The sequence below is a fragment of the Macadamia integrifolia genome, chromosome 14 (assembly GCF_013358625.1).
Source record: "Macadamia integrifolia cultivar HAES 741 chromosome 14, SCU_Mint_v3, whole genome shotgun sequence".
Lineage (NCBI taxonomy): Eukaryota > Viridiplantae > Streptophyta > Magnoliopsida > Proteales > Proteaceae > Macadamia > Macadamia integrifolia.
In genome coordinates, this window is record NC_056570.1 from 8,889,037 (window position 1) to 8,908,377 (window position 19,341).

The 19,341-nt window shown below is 38.9% G+C and overlaps 1 protein-coding gene across 1 annotated transcript; it reads right to left on the minus strand.

Moving 5' to 3' along the window:
- Window positions 1–397: 397 nt before the first annotated feature.
- LOC122061129 (casein kinase 1-like protein 2) lies at window positions 398–18,189 on the minus strand. The gene is made up of 14 exons (XM_042624324.1): window positions 17,570–18,189; window positions 17,438–17,478; window positions 13,883–13,952; window positions 13,639–13,787; window positions 13,453–13,548; window positions 13,290–13,360; window positions 3,020–3,081; window positions 2,793–2,856; window positions 2,621–2,705; window positions 2,408–2,534; window positions 2,232–2,314; window positions 2,089–2,149; window positions 1,538–1,680; window positions 398–1,090 (listed from the first exon to the last, which is right to left on the minus strand). Exons 1-14 carry the CDS (start codon window positions 17,643–17,645, stop codon window positions 791–793), a joined length of 1,428 nt encoding a protein of 475 aa, XP_042480258.1. The 5' UTR covers window positions 17,646–18,189; the 3' UTR covers window positions 398–790.
- Between the last annotated feature and the right edge of the window lie 1,152 nt (window positions 18,190–19,341).

Genomic DNA, 19,341 nt, shown 5'->3' on the forward strand with positions numbered 1-19,341 from the left:
CCATTGAAGCATCTCTCACACTTCCAAAGCTTTCAAGACTTCAACCTTCAAGGTCTCAAGGCTCAAGGCTCAAGGCTCAAGCCTCGATTTTGTATATCCAATTTCCTTATGGTAAGGCAACACTGCAAGAATCTTTCCTTGTAAACTCAAACAGAAACTCTGAAACAGTGAAGCCTAAAAACGTTTAAAATTCCAATCTACCGGAACCCTCTCTCTCTCCTGAACATAAGTGAAGTTATAATAGAAACATGCTTAAGCGCACAAAATGAACAGTTCAATCTCCCTTACCATTGCCGTTTATATTCATATGCATTACCCAGATCAAGGAAAAAGGGAAGGGGGAGGGGAGGGGAGGGAGGGAGGGGAGGGGGGGGGGGGGGGGGGGGGAAGAGAGATCTGAAAAAATAATCAATACAAATGACTAGCTTACAATACCATTATGTGATGGAACAAAGCTTAGTATGCTAACAAGATTCAAAGCATAGGAGTTACAGTTGAAAAGAAAAAAGTAATTAATATAGGCGAAGCCGTGCTGATAACTCAACCTGTATTTAACACAGCCTTACCATGGCGGGATTCAGTTGGGTTCCACTCCTCTCTGACTCCGTATTTTTATGGTCACTGAGAGTCCCATATTGCCAATCCCAACCAGACGGTATCTTGGGTTCCAAATCACAGCTTCCCTCAAACAAACTCAAAAGAGAATAATTCCACTCCTTAAGTGTTATAGTAGTACAGCAGCTTCTAATTTACAGGAGAGAGAGAGAGAGAGTCACAATGCAGCATGTGTCTAATACTGCAACCTCTCATCATTGTCAAAATGCAGGCCCTCAATACCCTTCAGAGTTGATTCATAGTTCTTTATGTTAGAGGTGTTTCTGCTAGAAGACGTGCGTTTGTGCTCCGCCGAGGTAACTGGTGAACTTCTCTGCCCATTTGCTACCTTGCGGAAAGTTCCTGGGCTTGCCTCTGTTGTTCGAGGCCGAGAAGGATCAGAATCACTTCCCACCATCACTGCATCACGACTGCTAGAAACAGCAGCTCGCCTTGATGATCCACCCGACCGCCCCATAAAAGTACTACTAGGTAGCTGCAAATGTCCAAGCATCTTGAGGGTTAAAATAGAAATAGATACCAACAGCTGGAAGCCACTGTTGTCATCCCTGGTAATCAGTTCGTTTAAGTTGAAGGTGAAGTTCATTAAAGATGGAAGACCAAAAAGTATAAATTTCATATAGAAAATGACATTTATGATGACCCTCATCATATGTGCACATTGCAGTCTAGGGGGATCCAACATCAAGGCGAAATCCATAAAAGAACATTCATGACCAGCTACATAATCGAGGCATTGCACAAACAATGTGACAGCACCAAAGTTAGACAGCTGTATGAGATGATGAATGCTACACTTTCAAAATCAATCTATTATAACTATTACTACAATAAGAAAATCCCTATGTTCAATGGTTAAAGATACCACAAGCCATAGTAAGCCGACATCCAGATCAGACAACTAGAAAAACAAAGAGCTCACCATAGCATCTTTAGACACAGCAGAATCATTTGCAACTGGACTTTTCTGCTTTGATAAGCTTCCTGAATTTATAACAGGACCTGATGGTCTCCTACGAGAGGGATCCGTTGAAGACCAACCAGATGGTCTTCCTTCTTCCCCACCTGGGACAGGTTACAGAAGCAACAAAGTGTAAGCTAAGCCACATATGTATGTATAGGAAGAGAACAGTCTTAACTTCCAGTTGGTAGAAGGTCAGAAATCACAAAACAAATACGAATGGAAAGGACTCCACTTATAGAAGGTTTATGTTAATAAAACAGCATGAATCAAATGATCAATGATATCCTACAATAAAGCAGCAAGGTTCAAAGAAGTAAAATGAGAACCATTTCCTATTGGAAATACCCATAATATGAATTCTAGGTGCATGTAACATGTCAACAGTGCCACGGGCTCAGCCCTCTTCAGAATTCATCCATTGCCAAACAGACTGGCCCGAGTTGAGCCCTTGTGACAGGTGTATGTATAAAATGATCAAGGACTCAAAGATAGTACAATCCTAAACTAACCTGATTGTCGGTCAGCATTGGCAGCAGCTGGGGGTATCGCAGAGCTTGTTCCAGCAGGACCCTATCAGAGAAGATCACTACTCAGATACAAACTTTTCTTGGGATCGAAACAAGGAAACAACACCTACTTCAATGTCACTTACAATGGCACGGGCAGGGGGAGTGGCAATCTGTGATTGCTGATACTTCAAAATGGTCCAGTCAAATACATAATCAAACTGAAAGCCTGCAATATGAGCATGCCATGCAAAATAAAATATATGGATATGGAAATTCTAATTTAAAAGATAGGATAGAACACAATGAAGTAAACTTAAACCTTCACGAATAAAGAGGTCACGGAATATTCTTTTCAGATAAGCATAATCTGGCTTATCATCAAAGCGTAAAGAGCGGCAGTAATGAAAGTATGATGCAAATTCCGTAGGATAACCGCGACATAATGCCTGTAGATAAAGCAGCAAACTTTTCATCACAATTTCATGATAACAAATACACATGGTAGCAGACAAACCCAATCCAAATAAAACACCTCAATGGATGTTGACACCTTCCTCTCACTGATCTTTTCATATTTCTGCTTCTTGGTTCCTGCTTTCAGCCCTTGCCAAGGAAGACTGCGAAGAAAGGAGAGGAAAATTTAATACATTATTCAATTAAAACCAAATCTAGACATAATAAATAAGGTAGGCAAGAATTCGCACCTTCCTCTTAAAAAGTACATAAGAACATATCCAAGAGATTCTAAATCATCCCTCCGGCTTTGCTCTATTCAATCCAATATCAGAGTCAGCAGTAGACACAAAACTGAATTGCAATTAAATCTAGATTGTTGAAGATATGACCACCAAAATATTTTATAAGCATGATGGAAAATAGTCTACAAGAATGATTGGAAGCTAAAATACATATAACAAATTGTATACTATACCAATGCCAAGGTGAGTATTCATGCTCGCATATCTTGCCGTTCCCGTCAGGTTTTTGTTTTCTCTGCAGTGTTTAAGACCATGTGGGGTACAAAGATAAAGAATCTACGTTACACTTGATGACAAAAAATAAGACTGAAACCGCATAGTTAACCATAAGAATTAAACAACTACTATAGCCCAAGGAAAAAACAGTGGCAAGTTTATCAGTAACACAGTAAAAACAGAGACAAGTGCATGTTCTTGATTCAGAACTGGCCGAATTTCTCCTTGAAGTCACAGACCCAATGATAGAATCAAAAGCAGAGTTACTGTATCTGCAAAGTCTGTGTCCAGAGATAGTAAGAGCTAAACCAAGTTCATTTTACACCGTTTAGGAGTTCACAGGTAAAGAAGCAACAAATCCAAAATCAGGTTCATGCTTTAAATATCCAACGACATCCATGATTTAAATCAAATGTATTGGTATTAGCAGCTTCTTAGTATTTGGTTATCCAGGTTCCAAATCAACTCCACATTTCAGTTTAAAAATGTACACTTTGAAGATCTTTTAACCATTCCCCCACCCCAAACCCCCCCTCCCCACCCCAAACCCCCATCTCCCCCCACCCCCAAAAAAAAGAAGAAAAACAGAAAAATATGTAACTGGTCCAAATAAAAAGTAACTATTGTGCAGATTACTCGATGCAATTGCATTAGCCTGGTTGGATCGGAACGGCCCCCTTTGGAGACCCCTAAGCCAAGATGCAACAAGGTAGGCCTGGTTAATCTGTCAAAAAGGGGGCTGATTGTTCACATAGAATGGAATCTTTAAGATTTTATTTGGGTGGGTAGATAACGTAGGAGTTATTCGTTAGTTTCTTTATTTGAGATATTCCCTAGTTTGTCAGTTTCTTATTTTGAGTTGGTTTCCATTACTATGATGTCTCTTTCTTTATATTGCCAATGTAATTTTGTGGTGTTGCATGGCTTGTTGCACTCTCTCTATCTATCCTGCCCAATTTCCCATTGAGATCTTTGGTTACAGTACCCCTGTTCTAGTGGTACCATAGTTCCCCAAATCAAGTTTGAACACTCCCACCTCTCGATATTGGATTCAATACGAGGAGCCCTCTAATGATGCCTCATCCAGGAGACTCAAGGCCATTTAAGGCCACATACGAGCTCCAGTCAAGCTTTCCTCTCTCCTTGGAACTGGTTTGAAGGCTTGAGGTAGGAGATGATCAATTTTATATCATAGTTGTCAAGGTGGCGCCTTGGCATCCAGGTGGTTTACCTAGGACCTAGGTGACTATCGCCCTATTGCACTGCATATCGCCTTATGTTTTGGCACTTATTTATGCCAAATATTATTTAAGTAATGTTCCTATATTTGTTATTGCATATACTTAAGAAATCATTTATAAATAAGCAAATACCCCCTATTTGAATCTAATAAAAATAGTTTAAAAATCAAATTCCAAAAGGATAAAATATCAACCCCCCATTCCAAGAACAAAAACTAGATTTTTTGTTGTAGGCGAAATTTTCAACTTTCAAATGCTTAGGTTTTTCTCAATTCTAAATATTTTATGAATCTTATCATAGTAAAACATTGTTAAAAACCAAAAATCCGGTAAAATAATCTTCTGTTTTGGAAGTCCATAAAATTATTTTCATTCAGGCGATCTTAATAGCATACACACACTTTAAAATAAGTTTGATCAGAACATAACTTTGTCATTACAACTCATATATAAGTAATCATAGACTTGTTGGAAAGTTGGTTTTGTGTTATACCTAATACAAAAAATCTCATGTAAAAATAAAATCATTCCAGTCAAACATATTATAAAACAATAGCACTTCTCTTAGTGTTGATTTTTTACGATGATGTGGCTTAATGTTGATTTTTCATGACTTGATGTGGCTCAATGTTGTTTTTTTTATGGCACAAGGTAAACATAGTATACTAAATAATGTTAGGAAAGAGAGAAAATAAAAAATAACACTTGATCATCTCAAGGCGGGCGACTTGTCGCCTAAGCATTTAGGTCGCCCTCCAACACCTTGGCTCGCCTTGGCACCGTGACTATGTTTCATACGGTTTATAGCATAGTTGTCACGGCGTCGCCAAGGTAATAAAATCAGCACATGGCGGTGGTACGATTAGTATGAGTCTCGAATAGCGGCGCCAGAGTTGGATAGGCGTCGCCGTAGATGCCATTTCATGCCTAAAGCACTAGGTGATCGATTTTTGGAACTTTTTTTAAAACTTATTAACAATATTCTATTTCCTATATTTTGATTGGCAGGTGAAAAATAAAAACAAAACAAAACAAAACCCTCGGGCCTCGACCAGGTCAATCTCTATTCTCTCATTCTCTCACTCAAGTCTCGATTTTTCTACTAAAAATCCACAAAAGACGAAAACCCCTCAACTGAACCCTCGACCCCAACGGCTCGATTCTTCTTCGGCAACAAGAGAAGAAGCTTTCTTGTATCCTACTACTTCGATCCTTCTCCGACGCAAGGTAAGTTCTTCGTCGTCTTCTTCTTCTCTGCTTCTCTTTCTCCTTCTTCTTCTTCAGTTCTTCTCTCCTTCTCCTTCTCTAAATCTCTGCAACATGTGATGTCTCACGTCTGTGACTCAGTTTCTCCTTCTCCTTCTTCGTCTTCTTCTCTGCTTCTCTTTCTCCTTCTTCTTCTTCTGTTCTTCTTCATTTTCTTCTCTGCGACATGACTGATCACTGATAGAAACAACTCCTCGACTTCGTCTTCTTCTTCTTCTTCTTCTTCTTCCTCTGTTTCTGCAGCTCTTTCTTCTTCTCTTTTTTCTCTGTTTCAGCGGGGCAGTAGTTGTAAGAATTCTATTTTTTAGTTGCAGTTCCTAGTTGGATGATATGTGATTCTGCGTTCGATTTCACAGGTTGAAAATTTTCCAATGGTGTAAGGCATTGTTACTTCTTTGTCAATTGTCATCACTCTGTTGTGAGTTATCATACACTGCTATTTATGTATGCTTATTGGCTCTATTTTGTAAAGGAATTTATAGGAACTCTTATGCATAAAATGTTTTCTTCCATTTCTTTTTGAGACAGTGAGCTGTTTTCAGGTACTTATGCGGCATTATGTAGCCTCAAAAAAATTGTGACAACCAAGCCTTTTGTTGGTTGAGCTTAGCAACAGTCTCGGACATTTAGACAGGTCTTGAGGAGTTTAATGCTCTGTTTTGAATGGTTATCATAGAAGCTTTAGGAGTTTAATGCTCTGTTTTATAAGTTATTAAGTAATAACTTGTTGTAGATAATTTGCAGAGTATATATTGTAGGCTTATAGCATGCTAAATAACTTTAGAAAATAGAGAAAATAAAAAAATGGCACATGGTGATTTGACCGACATGGCAATGCCATAACGAGTGATTTATCGCCAAATCAATTAGCCACCCCTCCACCACCTTGGATCGATTTGACGTCGTGACAACTATGGTTTTTATGCCCTAAATCAGGTTTTCCCATTATTGTTCTTCCCTTTGTTTCACTATTCCTTCCTACCCTAATTTTGTTTTCCATTCCAAGTTTAACCCCGCCCCCTTATTCATTACACCCCACTTACTTCCCTTATTTTATAGCATAAACTTCCAATAATTTACAGCACTGCCACCATTTGTTACTGATGAGGACATCTTTCTAAGATCTAGTTCACATTAGAGGAGACGCCAATGTACATAACAACATATCTCTTCATTGTTGCTAGATGTCTCGTGTGAATGCATATTTTTATTTACTTGTGTGTAGTTTGTTTTATTTTGTTGTGTTTTAATGTATGTAGTGTCAAAACGGTTATGTACTAATGTTGTAAGGGAGTTATTAGGGAGTTGTTTCTCTTTCTTTTTATTGGGTTTTAAAAAGGTTGTATTTTGGAACTAAAGACAATGAAGATGATGTTGGACTTCTGAGATTTCTCCTATTCGCTGCAGGATGAGTGATCCCCTGCACACCTTGTAGTGAATCCAAGTTGGTGTGAAGCCAAACCCCCTTCCTCTTCCTCTTCCCTAACTCTTCTCTCTTAGGCTACCACCTTCTTTCGTTGGGGCTTTTGAGCAAGCTGAAAAACTACAACGCACGCGTTTGCACAACGGCACTCTACGGTCAACTTTACTCCGCCCAAGTGCTTGCCCCCAAGCCAAGTAGTTGTAAACAAGCAACTCCATGAGGCAGCAGGACACCAAAGGAAGACTTGGACTAGGTTTCCCAAACCTGTCCTGCATCACCTACATTTCTTAGAGGAACAAAGTGTTGGGGACTAACTACACTGCATCTACAAAGATAATGTGCCGTATTTGAGCAAGCTTTGTGTAAGATTCAAACTTAGATGTATTAGTTTCGAGCTACTCTACATAGTACTGACATAGAGTTGAAGGAACGGTATTACAAGGGTGTTTTAACCTTAGATGTACGCTTTAGTTGTTTTCTTGTGTAATATTAAATGATTTTTACTCATTGTCATTGCATATTTTAGTTGTTTTCATTGAACTTTGTGTATTCTAAAACTAACTAATGTGCAGAATATATATTTGAGAAAGTATACAATAGGATACGATGCACTCTAATAACCTAGGGTACAAACAAAATCAAAACTATCATTTTGGGCTTTTTTCCCCAATCTAAAGGCGCTTATATTAAACCTCTTTCATTTTTATTATTCCCATATAATTTTTTTATTTTAGTCTCTCTGTTGTTCTTTATTGTTGTACTAACCACCAATCTTCTACGACAACCAATGTCAGGAAGCAAGAACTGAACATGACCTCATGAGAATCCCAATGAATCTTCCCATAGCAGCCAATCTAATACTACCCACACATCTGATACTAAATTTCCACAATGAGAAAATACCCTAAACCCATTACCCACATAACCCTCCATTAAAACCTTTAACTGAAATTCTAAGAGCCATTTAATCTCTGAAATTGAAACCCAAAGTATACCATATACCCTTTTCAAATTCGACCTAATACCAGATATGATGTAGTATTGTAGTAGCATTAGACTGGTTGGACCAGCATAACGGCTTTGGAAACCCAAACCTAGATGGAATTGGCCCAACCCAGGTTTTTGGTCTAATGATGGCCGGTGGTAGTTTAGTTGGTCTTAATGTCTTTTGTTTCATCATGTTTTGCTTTAAATGGATTACATAGGAATAAGAGATAGAGAAATAGAGTTTGGCCATTTAAAATGCAAAATAGTATCAATAGTTTCAGTCATAGAGTCTGATAGGAGTCTTTGTTTTTTTCCCTTTATTTATTTGCATGTGCCCAACAAAAGACAGATTTGAAAATAGATAAGTTAATTGGGTTGCCCAATGTGAGTGAGTAGTGACATGTTACTTGATTCCCTCTCCTCTACAATTCTAAGATTCCATCTCAGATTTCTCCCCATTCTATAACCGGCCCTCAACCAATTTGATGTCAGAGCCGAAAGACCCATTTCCTCCCCATCGATTCAGTCTTTCACCCTTTCTGGAAGCTTTTCTTCTTTCTTTTCCTTTCTTTCCACATCTCTTGTATCCTCCTCCTCCATCATACACAGTTTCAGACCTTTCCCCTGTTTCTGGCAGTATAATTGGATTGAAAGTTGATCGAAACTCGAAAGAACTCCTTAAATACTCAACCTTTGAATCTAAGATTTAGGTGGTTGAAACCTTACCTTATTGCAATCTAAAGCTTAAGACTTAAGAGTCTTGCTGCGAATCAACCCCACCTCTGTGGGATACAAACCAGCAACTTCAGCTGGTTACTGAGCTATTGCTAGGAGCAATTTCACGTACTTTTCTTTGGTGATTCAAGTGCTACCTTGACTGGGTTCACAGTTTGGAGATACTTTTCAAATGTACTGGTTGTCAAAAATGCCAGAAAAGATTCTATTTGCAGAGGCTAAGCTGAAGGGCATGGCTTGAGTTTGGTGGATCAAGCACCAGCAACAAAATCGGACTCAACTCTTGAGGCATCAGGTTAGTCACTATTTGGCTGAGATGAGTGAATTCATGAACATACCCTACTTACCGACCACAAACAGTGCATGCATCTCAAATTTGCACAACAGTAGACACAGGATAGCATGACGGTTGAGAAGTACGACATTAAATTTTACTATTTACCAGCTTGGTCTGATTTTGAGCGGGATGAGGAGGTATTAGTGGCACAATTCCGTAATGGATTGCATCCTCATGTCAGTGCAGCATAGCATCCAATCAACTACCTATGATGGAGGACATGGTAAAAGTGGCATATTAGGTTGAAGAAAGTCTGAAGAGTGAAGAGGCTTTTCTAGATACTTTTCATATGGGTGATAGTTCCAGTCAGGATTAGTTTTCTCCCCAGGAAAAGTCATTCAGCAAACCAATCGATGTAGGTCAAGCCTATCGATTGGGGTCTAAAAGTTCCTTATTTGTCGGAGATTTGGGTAGATATCCAATTAGCACAAGGAGTTATCGATTCTGCCCGGTTAAAGATATCACCAGCTGGTTTGTAAGAGTATTTCCAGAATTATTTGGAGTTATCGTCCAGCTCTAAGGGAGAAGATTTCTCCAGAATTTCAAGTGGGCCCCATGGCCAAATCGTGGAGTTTGGCAGCTTTTGACAGTGCTACTTTTTATGGAAAGTATTGGACATCAAGTTGCTGATTTGAAGGAAGATGTTTAGAAGATCCCCAAGCCAGCTCGCATCAAGGAGATAAATCAGGGAACAAAATAAGGAGTTATTTTAGGAATATTTTCTTCATAAAAGGAAGTATCGACCCAGATTTGGTTGGCCCAAGACAGCTTGTGTGGAGAACTTTGAGTCCAAGACAGTTGCTGCCAGTGGAGTTTTAGAAGCTTATTATTTTAGTTATCTTCACTTTCCATGTAATAGTTAATTAGTTACTCTCAAATTTAAAATTAGGATTTTTATTGGGATTTGGTTTGAGATATTTCTAGAAAAACCTGGGATGTAATCTATTGCATCTATAAATAAAGGAATAGATTGATAACCAGCCAAGTCGATTTTCAGTTTCAAAAGAAAAAAAAAGAACAGCTTTACGCTATAGCTTTGAGAGCTGTGAGATGCAGTAACAGTGAGAGGCCCAGGACTAAGATAGTCCCCTATCCCCCCCCCCTCCCTAACCCTTATTTCCCTTCTTCTCTTTCCCTCCTCTATTTTTCTGTTTATTTTTTCTTAATTGTTCTCGATTCTGAAATTTATTGACTGTACTAAAGATCCTACCTGGGATTGAATCACCTGTTACATCACCACATGCTAGTGGTTCATCTATGTCATATTCACAACCTAACCGACCATATTCTACACATCAGAGTGGTTCTAACAAATTCCTATGATGCCAAAGGTTGTCAACCAACGTTTTGCGTGCAAAGGGTACAAACATATTAGTGCACAATGTCCCAAACGTTTGATAGCTTATACTGATAAAGATTATTTTATACTTTGTCCAAGAACAACAACTAAATTTTGATACAGCTAATTTGGAGGTAGAGCATAGGCCGAGTGAAGTCAATGGCAATTGCAGTGATGATGAGAGACACCTTTGTCATGTTCTTCATCTTGTTTTGACCACTGACAAGGTAAGTGACAACGAAGATGAGTGCCACAATAGTATCTTCTAGACCTACCTGAAGTACAATGACCAATTATGCATCATGGTGATCAATGGAGGTAATTGCATTAATGTCGTCACTGAATACGTCGTTCGTAAGTTGGGATTGCAGACAGAGCCACATTCAAAACCCTACAAGGTTGCACGGGTGAACAACACTAATCTCAAGATTACTGATAGGTTTTTGCTCACATACTCTGTTGGTCAATTCATGGTGGATACGGTACAATGTGACGCATCATTCTTTTCGGTTGACTGTGGTTGTTTGATAAGACAACTTGGTGGGTATGCAAAAATCTAATCTTTCAAACACGGGAACAAAGAAATTAAGTTTCTTCTCGCTAAAGATCTCCCTGACGTTAAGCTCAAGAAGGTAACAGAATCATCCTCCTACAGTGTGTTAACACGGATGGCCTCCTTGGTCCTTATCTAAACTCAACTCCGTTGAGTTCTTTTCAAAGGAGGAGAATTGATGCAGTGGCATTCGGCCTGATTGGACCAGCATGACCAGCTCTGGAAACCCAAACCAAAACCCAGACAAAACCGGCCCAACCTAGGTTTTGGTCTAATAAGTGCTGGTAGTAGTTGTTTTATCATGTTTTTTTTTTTTTTTCATGGGTTACGTAGGAATAGGAGATAGAGAGATAGAGAGAGAGTGTTTGGGTGCAAGCTAGTCTCATTAGTTGCTGTTTGAGTCTGATTAGGAGCTTTTGTTTTGTCCCTTTATATAATTGCATGTACCAACAAAAGACCGATTTGAAAATATAGGTTGATTGGGTTGCTTAACATGAGTGTGTGGTTACATCATTCCCTCTATCCTTTATAACCCTGAGATTCTGTCTCAGATTTCTCCCTGTTTTCTAAGCAACCCTTTACCCTTTACCCTTTACCAAGATATCATCCTAAACCTGAATCAAAACACTACTAAGTCCACAAACCTTTAGCAAACACAAAACCCAATCCGTAGTAGGAGTAACCCTAAGACCTTCCACATATCCCTCCCACCCACCCCTGATGTAGATAGGGCTGTCAAAGGACTCATAGGCCTTGGAAGACCCTCATGCTGGTCCCATTCGAAGGAGGAGAACAGCCATCCAGCCAGACCAGCCACTCCTTAGGCTGCTTGAACCAGTCCAGCTGGCTCCGGATTTTGTCTAGATTCTCATACTGGCCTATCTATTAGGGCCATCAAATCAGCAGCCCTATGGCTATTTACTTCAGTTTTTTAGTTCCAGCTTGGAGCCTTCCAGAAGCTTTCCTTGCTGCCCATCAATCCAGCCAGCTGAAGTAGCCAAAGTTTCCAATCCCTTAACCTGCGGGCTGTCATATTGCTGTCTTCTTTTATCTTGGGTGTTGACCAGTCAAAGGACAAGTTAGCGTGTGGGGTTAGCCTTCTAGAAGGTCCCTATATTGGTCTCTTATGTTTTCTTAGAGTACAAGTTAGTAATTAGTTGCCTAAGCTAGTTAGTTTCTATTTTATGTTAGTTTCTTTCTTTAGATACCTTCTATTTTGTAATATAAACTTACTCCTATACATATGGAGCTTATGTAATCAATTGAGAAGGTAATAAAATGATTTAGATACAGCTTACATTGTTTTGTTGTGGGATGCAGTTGGGTAATAGGCCCTAGGTGAGATGCCTAAAGTTGAAGGGTGAGATGCCCATAACCTAACCTTCTTCTTCCCCCTTCTCAACCCCTCCATCAATTCCTTTTTCTGTTTTCTTATCTTCTCTTTGTTCTATCGTTGAGAGAGAGTGATTTGAAAATTGATGGAGTATAGTTGAAGACCAGAAGCAGATCTATCAAGCCAGCCTGAAGATCAGCCAAGTACAGGGATCGAAACTCATCTTCTGCCAGGATTTCCTCACCTGTAATCCAAACCCGAAACCCTTTTACAGGTTTATAGAGCACCCAAGGGGGCTCCTTCGACTAGAGTTTGGTGTCCAGCTGAAACTCCTATCAACTGTTCTTGAAGGTCTACATTAGTTTCCTAATTAGGTACCAAACTTCATATCTCCATATCTACCCATCCAATCAGGCCCAACTTTTAAGGCAAGTTCAGCACCACAAGAGAAGCATCTGATCAAACTTTGAGCTCCATCAGAGACTCCACAGCCAACAGCAGACTTCCTCCTATTTCAGCCAGATTCGAGCTTTGGTTCTAAATCTGATTTCAGATTTGAATTTGTGCAATCCTAATCAGGGTTGGGAGTTCCTACCAAGCCTTACATCAACCCCACCCCCTCCACACACCCCCCCCCCCAAAAAAAAGGGGGAAGAAAACGAGGACTACAGGGGCCATCCCCACCTAATCCAATTGATCAGATGGAAACCATTCTTCTTTGGTGGGACCTAACTTGTCATTCATCATCCGAGTTTCTATCTATGCATTCATTTTAGATTATGTCCTAGTTTTGCCATTCATCTCTGCTAATGGAAAGAGAAGATAGTATTGAAAAGGGGGATGAAGATCCTATGACATCAACCATAAGAGATATGCAACATTTGAATTCATGCCAACAAAATGTCGATGCCCTCAACCACAAGAAGCCCACAAGCTCATCCAACTCACACCAGCAAAATATCAATGCCCTCAAGCACAAGAAGTTCACAAATTAATAACTTTCAGCTATATACCTGTAAGGAATGTGCTGGTGGGTTGACGTATCTCTATACTTTTTAGCCAGACCAAAGTCAATGACATATACCTATATTCAATTAAAACAGAAGACAGTACATCAAAACAGACGTCCAGATCAAAATTTTTGAAAGGTGTACGAGCTAAGAATAGAAACAAAACCTGATTTGCACGTCTCCCCAAGCCCATCAGGAAATTGTCTGGCTTGATATCACGATGTAGAAATGACTTTGCATGAACAAATTCAACTCGATTTATCTGAGAAGAGTATTAAGATTGCCACAAGCTGATGAAACTGAAAAGGTAAATAAAATGCTAAAGACTAAGAATGCAATACATGGAACCTACCATCTGATCTGCAAGCATAAGAACAGATTTCAAGGATAGTTTCCTAGTACAGAAGTTGAATAGATCTTCAAGACTAGGTCCAAGTAAATCCATCACAAGAACATTATAATCTCCTTCAACACCAAACCATCTCACATTTGGAATTCCAGCTGCCAATGTAGAATAGTTGCAAAGGGTTAAATGAATGAAGAAGATAAATCAGAAAAAAGTAAATAAAAAACAACAAATAATAAAAGTTCATTACTTCCTCCTTGGAGGATTCTGTACAGCTTTGATTCATATAGCAGCTGGGGATGCTTTGTTTTGACATTTTCCTGGGGAGCAGAAACCGCATTAGCACTTCATTTCAGGTAATACATATATGATATATCACAATCAATAAATTTAATGTAAGGAAGTGGTGATCTCTACCAACAAAAAAAGACATCCAATGAGGATAATGGAAAAAAGAAACAAATAAATATGTCAACACCATAAAGACAACCCCTTGGTAATTACAATGTAACTTTGCAAGCAAGTCTGTCAATTAGTAAACACTGATTGTAAGGTCTCAAGATTCTGGAGTAATTCTCTTTGAGGGTGTTGGTCAGGAATACTGGAGAGTACAACTGGCTTCAATTCAAGATACCCCAAATCTTAAAATCTCAATATATATATATATATATATATATTCAAAGGGCAGGGAAAGGATTTTTACCCAAATAAAACAACCATGTATAAGAAAACTGGACATGGCTTCTGATTGGGTACATAAAGCATGTTTAGGTAAGCTTCTAGAAGCCAGCTTCTTGGCTTATGCAGGTTAAAGTACGGGCCCACCAAAATCATTTCTTTTGAAATCTTTCACTACAGAAGCCTGAGAAGCTTCTGGGCTTCTTGCGCTGCAGGCAGTACAGATTCCAAACAAAATAATTCATTAGTTTTGCCTTTTTAAACCCCATAAGCTGGCTTTTGGGCTTCTAGAAGCAGAAGCCCCAGAAGCATAACTAAACATGCACATAGTGGGGAATGAGGGTGCCTATTTCAAAAGTCCCCACGCTCATGAACAAAGTTTCCCATGTCAAAACATTCCCAATAGGCCAAGATAATATTAGTTGATCAACGGTCAAATTATAGACAAGTTAAGAGCTTATAAATGCAATTGCTATTTTCAAACAATATTACTACTTACAGTTCTTTATGTACTAGAGTTTTCCTCATGTATGGGTAGAAAGTTCAACAGACTTCTCAATTTAAGTAGGGCTCTAAATCTTTAATATCAATAGCACCTTCCTTTCTCAGTATCCAGCTTTGGACATTTTTGTTCTGATATGCAACCTATATGTTTGAAGGTTTACCCAAAAAAAAAAAAAGTACAATGAAACCCTACTATTGCTTTTTGTCTTTTCTTGTTTTCTCTTACGTTTTCCTCTCTTAAAGGCTAGAATTAGCATGGTCCTTTATAGATATCTAAACCATGGCATTACTTTTGCATTCCAATCCAGTGAAGCAAATGCATAGAGGAACTTCCAAGTGTTTTTCCTATTTCTCACTTTATGCCCAAAATATGATTCGTAGAATTTGATGGGATTCCAATTTCATAACTTAGCAAGCAAGTGGATTTGGAATTGCATTCTCTTGATCCCAATCCCAAAGTTCAATTTCTAGACCCAAAAATTAACTTTGCAGTAATAACTGCCTAGTTGTAATCAGTGACTTCATAGACATTTGAGACACATTGCAATGTAAATAAATGTCTAAGACCAACTGACGTAGACAGACAAAACCCTGAAGTCATTGTAGAATACAATCATCATGCATCTAGTTTATATACCCCACAGGAGGCTCCCGCTACAGGCAAATGTATGCAACCTTACCCCCTGCTTTGCAGGAAAGGCTGTAATGTAGGAATGGATTTGACAACCAAACCAGCCCCAAACTACAGGAACTTTTAAACTAAGAACAACCAAAACCAATAGCAAACTTATAGCAGAAAATCAGACTTCAGCCACAAACCAGAATTGATAAACAATCTCAATGAACAGTAACCAGAAGCGAAATAAATCAGCAGCAGTCTTAGGATTAAACCAGAAATTTTAATAACAATATAACCCCTCCAGCAGGTTCAGCTCACAGATGCTAATAGTCCAGAATGTCACAGTAACACAGAACAGAAAACAGAATCTAAATCTGTGCAGATTTGACAATCAGCCAGAATTGCTTGACAGTTCACTTCAGCAGATCTAGTGGTCTGATTGACCCCAAAATTGGATCGATCCTCCCTCTGGGTAGGATTATCCTTCAATCAGAATATGGAGGCCATCGAATGGCTGGTTCTCCAAAAACAGCTAGGCCGATAAGAAGGAAAACAGAGAAAACCAACCCAGAAATCTGCAGAGAAGTTTGATCACTTACCTGAACTGCTGGAGAAGAGAATCCAATAAGAAAACCAGATAAGAAAAGACCCACCCGGACTTCTCGCCGCAGAGTGTCGATCGGATCACACACCAATCCCTAACCCTTGATCAGACACAAAGGTATAGCCATGGAGTAAACCCAGCAGCAGCAGCATGAAGCTTCTCTTTTTTTTTTAATTGTAAATATCGTCTCCCTATGATGAGAGCTCTCCTTTATTTATAATCATGATGGGGAGGGTTTACAAGTAATAGTAACTCTGAGTTACTAAATTTGAGTTACTAAAAATTGATTACAAGAAGTTACTAAAAACTGAAAATTAGAATCTAATGAAAATATAAACTAGTCTAGGCAGAAATTAGAAACTAACAATGACTTGAAATTAGAAACTAATTTAGGTACTGAAATTAGAAACTAATTTAGGTACTGAAATTAGAAACTAAATAACCCCATCTAAAAAGGAAACTAAAGAAAAGGAAACAAATCACTAAATCCCGTATGCAACCTTAGAACCCCTAGTTTAGACCCATAAAAGTAGCCCAATACACTCCAAACCACATGGACTGAAGGCCCAACACGTATACAACCCAACCCTAAGCTTATTCCTAATAAAACAAGCCTAGTTTGGTGAAGAATCTGCATCAGGCTGCTTCCAAGATTCGAACATGTTACCAACATGTTGCAATAGTGCAACTTAACCGTAGTGCCACAGGCTCGCCCACTATGGTTTCAGCTCATTATACCCTCCAAAAGTAGGCAGAAATTGAACAAGAATCCAGGATATCGCATGAGATATTAGACGTCAAAAAGTCATTGTTTAAATATTTAAGTATAAGACCATGCATCATGGGCCCTGTAGAAGCACAGGCTGCAGAAATTTCCTCCAGACAACTAAGAACCGTTCATATAATGCCTTCTGAAAGCCAAGGGAAGCTCTTAGTGCACCTTCAGCAAGTTCATATTGCAAACAAAATCATAACAAGGTACATCAACTAAGGCAGGGATTTAGTTCTCCATTTCATTTGTACAAAACCTAGCCGCCATTTTCCAGATAGCAGCTGAAAATTGACTATCTTCTTCCAGGATAATCTTATCAAGTTCATTTTCCAGTATACATTGCATTCCTTGAGTAGCATGTTGTACAGGTATATCTAGTACACATTATCTCAAAGAAACTTGTAGTCCCACACCAAAATGAACACCTTTCGGACCTAATTACTTTAGCAAAGAATGTAATCGTTGAATAATAACCTTCTGACGCACAAGCTTAAAGACACAAGGACAAGAAAAGGAGAACCGCCGGAAGGAAGGAAAACGAAAGGGAGAGAGTAAATAATGAAAGACCCAGTCGGTGAAGGAAAATTTTCCTTTTTTGGTAAATTGAACTGGAACGAAAATTACTCACAAGCTTAATGGCGACCTCTTCATTTGTCTGAATATTGGTACCTGACAAAGAAAAAAAAATCCACGTCTATCAATCACATCCCAAAATCACAAAATGACGCAAAGATAATAAGAAGCAGAAGAATCAACAAACCAAGATAGATCTCTCCAAATGACCCGCTACCGATCTTACGACCTAACCGAAACTTGTTCCCAACGCGAGGCTCCATGAATAAAAATTGAATAAATCAGCAGAACCCGAGCTTCCAGATGAAATAATACGAGAACGATGAAGCCACCTAAAATGTCCCAGAAATTCACTTCACCCCCTCCAATTCTCCAAATTCAACAACAGTAAAACGCCGAAACCAGGAGTCCAATTGATGTCCATCGCAACCGAAGCCAGCAACGATTGAATGGTGAAATCAACGGGGAACAGAAACGGATTGGAAGATCGAGGGAAAAAAGTGAAAGATGGAAACCTATATATTCCTCTTTTTACTTTTACTTCGCCTTTGAAGATACAGGTAAGAGAACGAAGAGCGATTGAACAGAGAGAGAGAGAGAGGAACGGGAGATCTAGGGTTTTCAAAATCAAAATATAATTGATAAATTGATTGCAGGTCGAAGGGGAGGAGAAGAGAAAGAAAGGAGAACAAGCAGAGGCGTCATGATATCAACTCCTCCGTCACGCTTCGATTGGATCGAAGCGGGACTTTGAAGAACGGACCCAACATAGGGTTTCCCTCACCCCCCCGTCTCCCCACCCTTCTCTTTTCAGTCCTTTTTCTTTTTTATTAATATTTTTACGTAAAAGAAAAGAAAAATTCTCTCTCTCTCTACAAAATCGAATCCGCGATCCCACGCTCTTTAGCGCTCCCGCGCCTGCACAGTCCCCTACGGTTCGTCAACAATAGACGTATTTTAACATACTGGGCCCCTTCCAATAGGAGCATTTTAATATACTGGGCCCCTCTGTTAAAGCCCACTAGTAGAAGCCCATTAGGTGATGCTCAACTTCGAATGTCCTCAATAAGAGAGGTCCCATCTATGACCCCGTCGAGGTTTTAAAAAGGGTAGAAACAACTTTTTATGTTTTTTAAAATAAAAAAGGATTTTTAGGTATTTAATAAACTTCTTGAATCATTTTTTACCAAGCTCAAAGATGGATCAGAGTGAAAGGGGAAGAAGGAAGGTGGCCTTCGGTGGTGGATGACGGATGTCCTTTCCGTTGTTAAAGAAGATGGCCTGCAGTGGTTTTTCTTTCACTGCTTTTGGGAACATTAGAATTTTTATCGGGCTTTTTATAATGATTGTCGTCCAAAGTCGTTTCTAGAAACGATGAAACATGTATGACTTGTTACGTCACTTGCATTTCTATGATCAGAAATTGATATAAATTTTGATTTATATTTCTAAAAACAAGAGAAATTGGACGACTTTATCAAACGCTATTTATGCCGTTTCTCCGTTTCTGGGAACAAGAAAACATAGAAACAATAGAAACAGAACATTGTCAAACGATACCTAAATATCGGTATTGTATCGACATATCAGCCGATAAACATTGAGTATCCCCGATATCCTATATGGATATAGATCAAAAATATCATTTGGGCTGATAAAATCAATATTAGGAGTGACCAATATGGCCACGAATACCGATACCTATAGGAAATTTCAGGTTGATTACAACTTTTTTAATAAGTTAAAAGATGATTTCACTTCTATTACTTCCTTTTTATTTGCAACGAAACTGAACCAATGGTTTCGCACTTGTTCTTTTTCGAGTAATACTGTAAAACCCATCTTTCAGTCATGGGCCGTAAATTTCAATGGGGCCCATACTCTGTAGTCTGTAGTCCTGTAACCATCTGATGACTTTGATTTCATACTTATCATTATTAAAAATAACTAAACTTAAGG

What these genes read in the sequence shown, in the direction of transcription:
- LOC122061129 (XM_042624324.1), bottom strand. Translation starts at nt 17,645, where the DNA reads ATGGAGCCTCGCGTTGGGAACAAGTTTCGGTTAGGTCGTAAGATCGGT. An exon ending in CAGAATCCTCCAAGGAGGAA is followed by an intron (nt 13,788 to 13,882) that starts GTAATGAACTTT and finishes CTACATTGGCAG; the next exon opens with CTGGAATTCCAAATGTGAGA. An exon ending in CTCCCCCTGCCCGTGCCATT is followed by an intron (nt 2,150 to 2,231) that starts GTAAGTGACATT and finishes CTTCTCTGATAG; the next exon opens with GGTCCTGCTGGAACAAGCTC.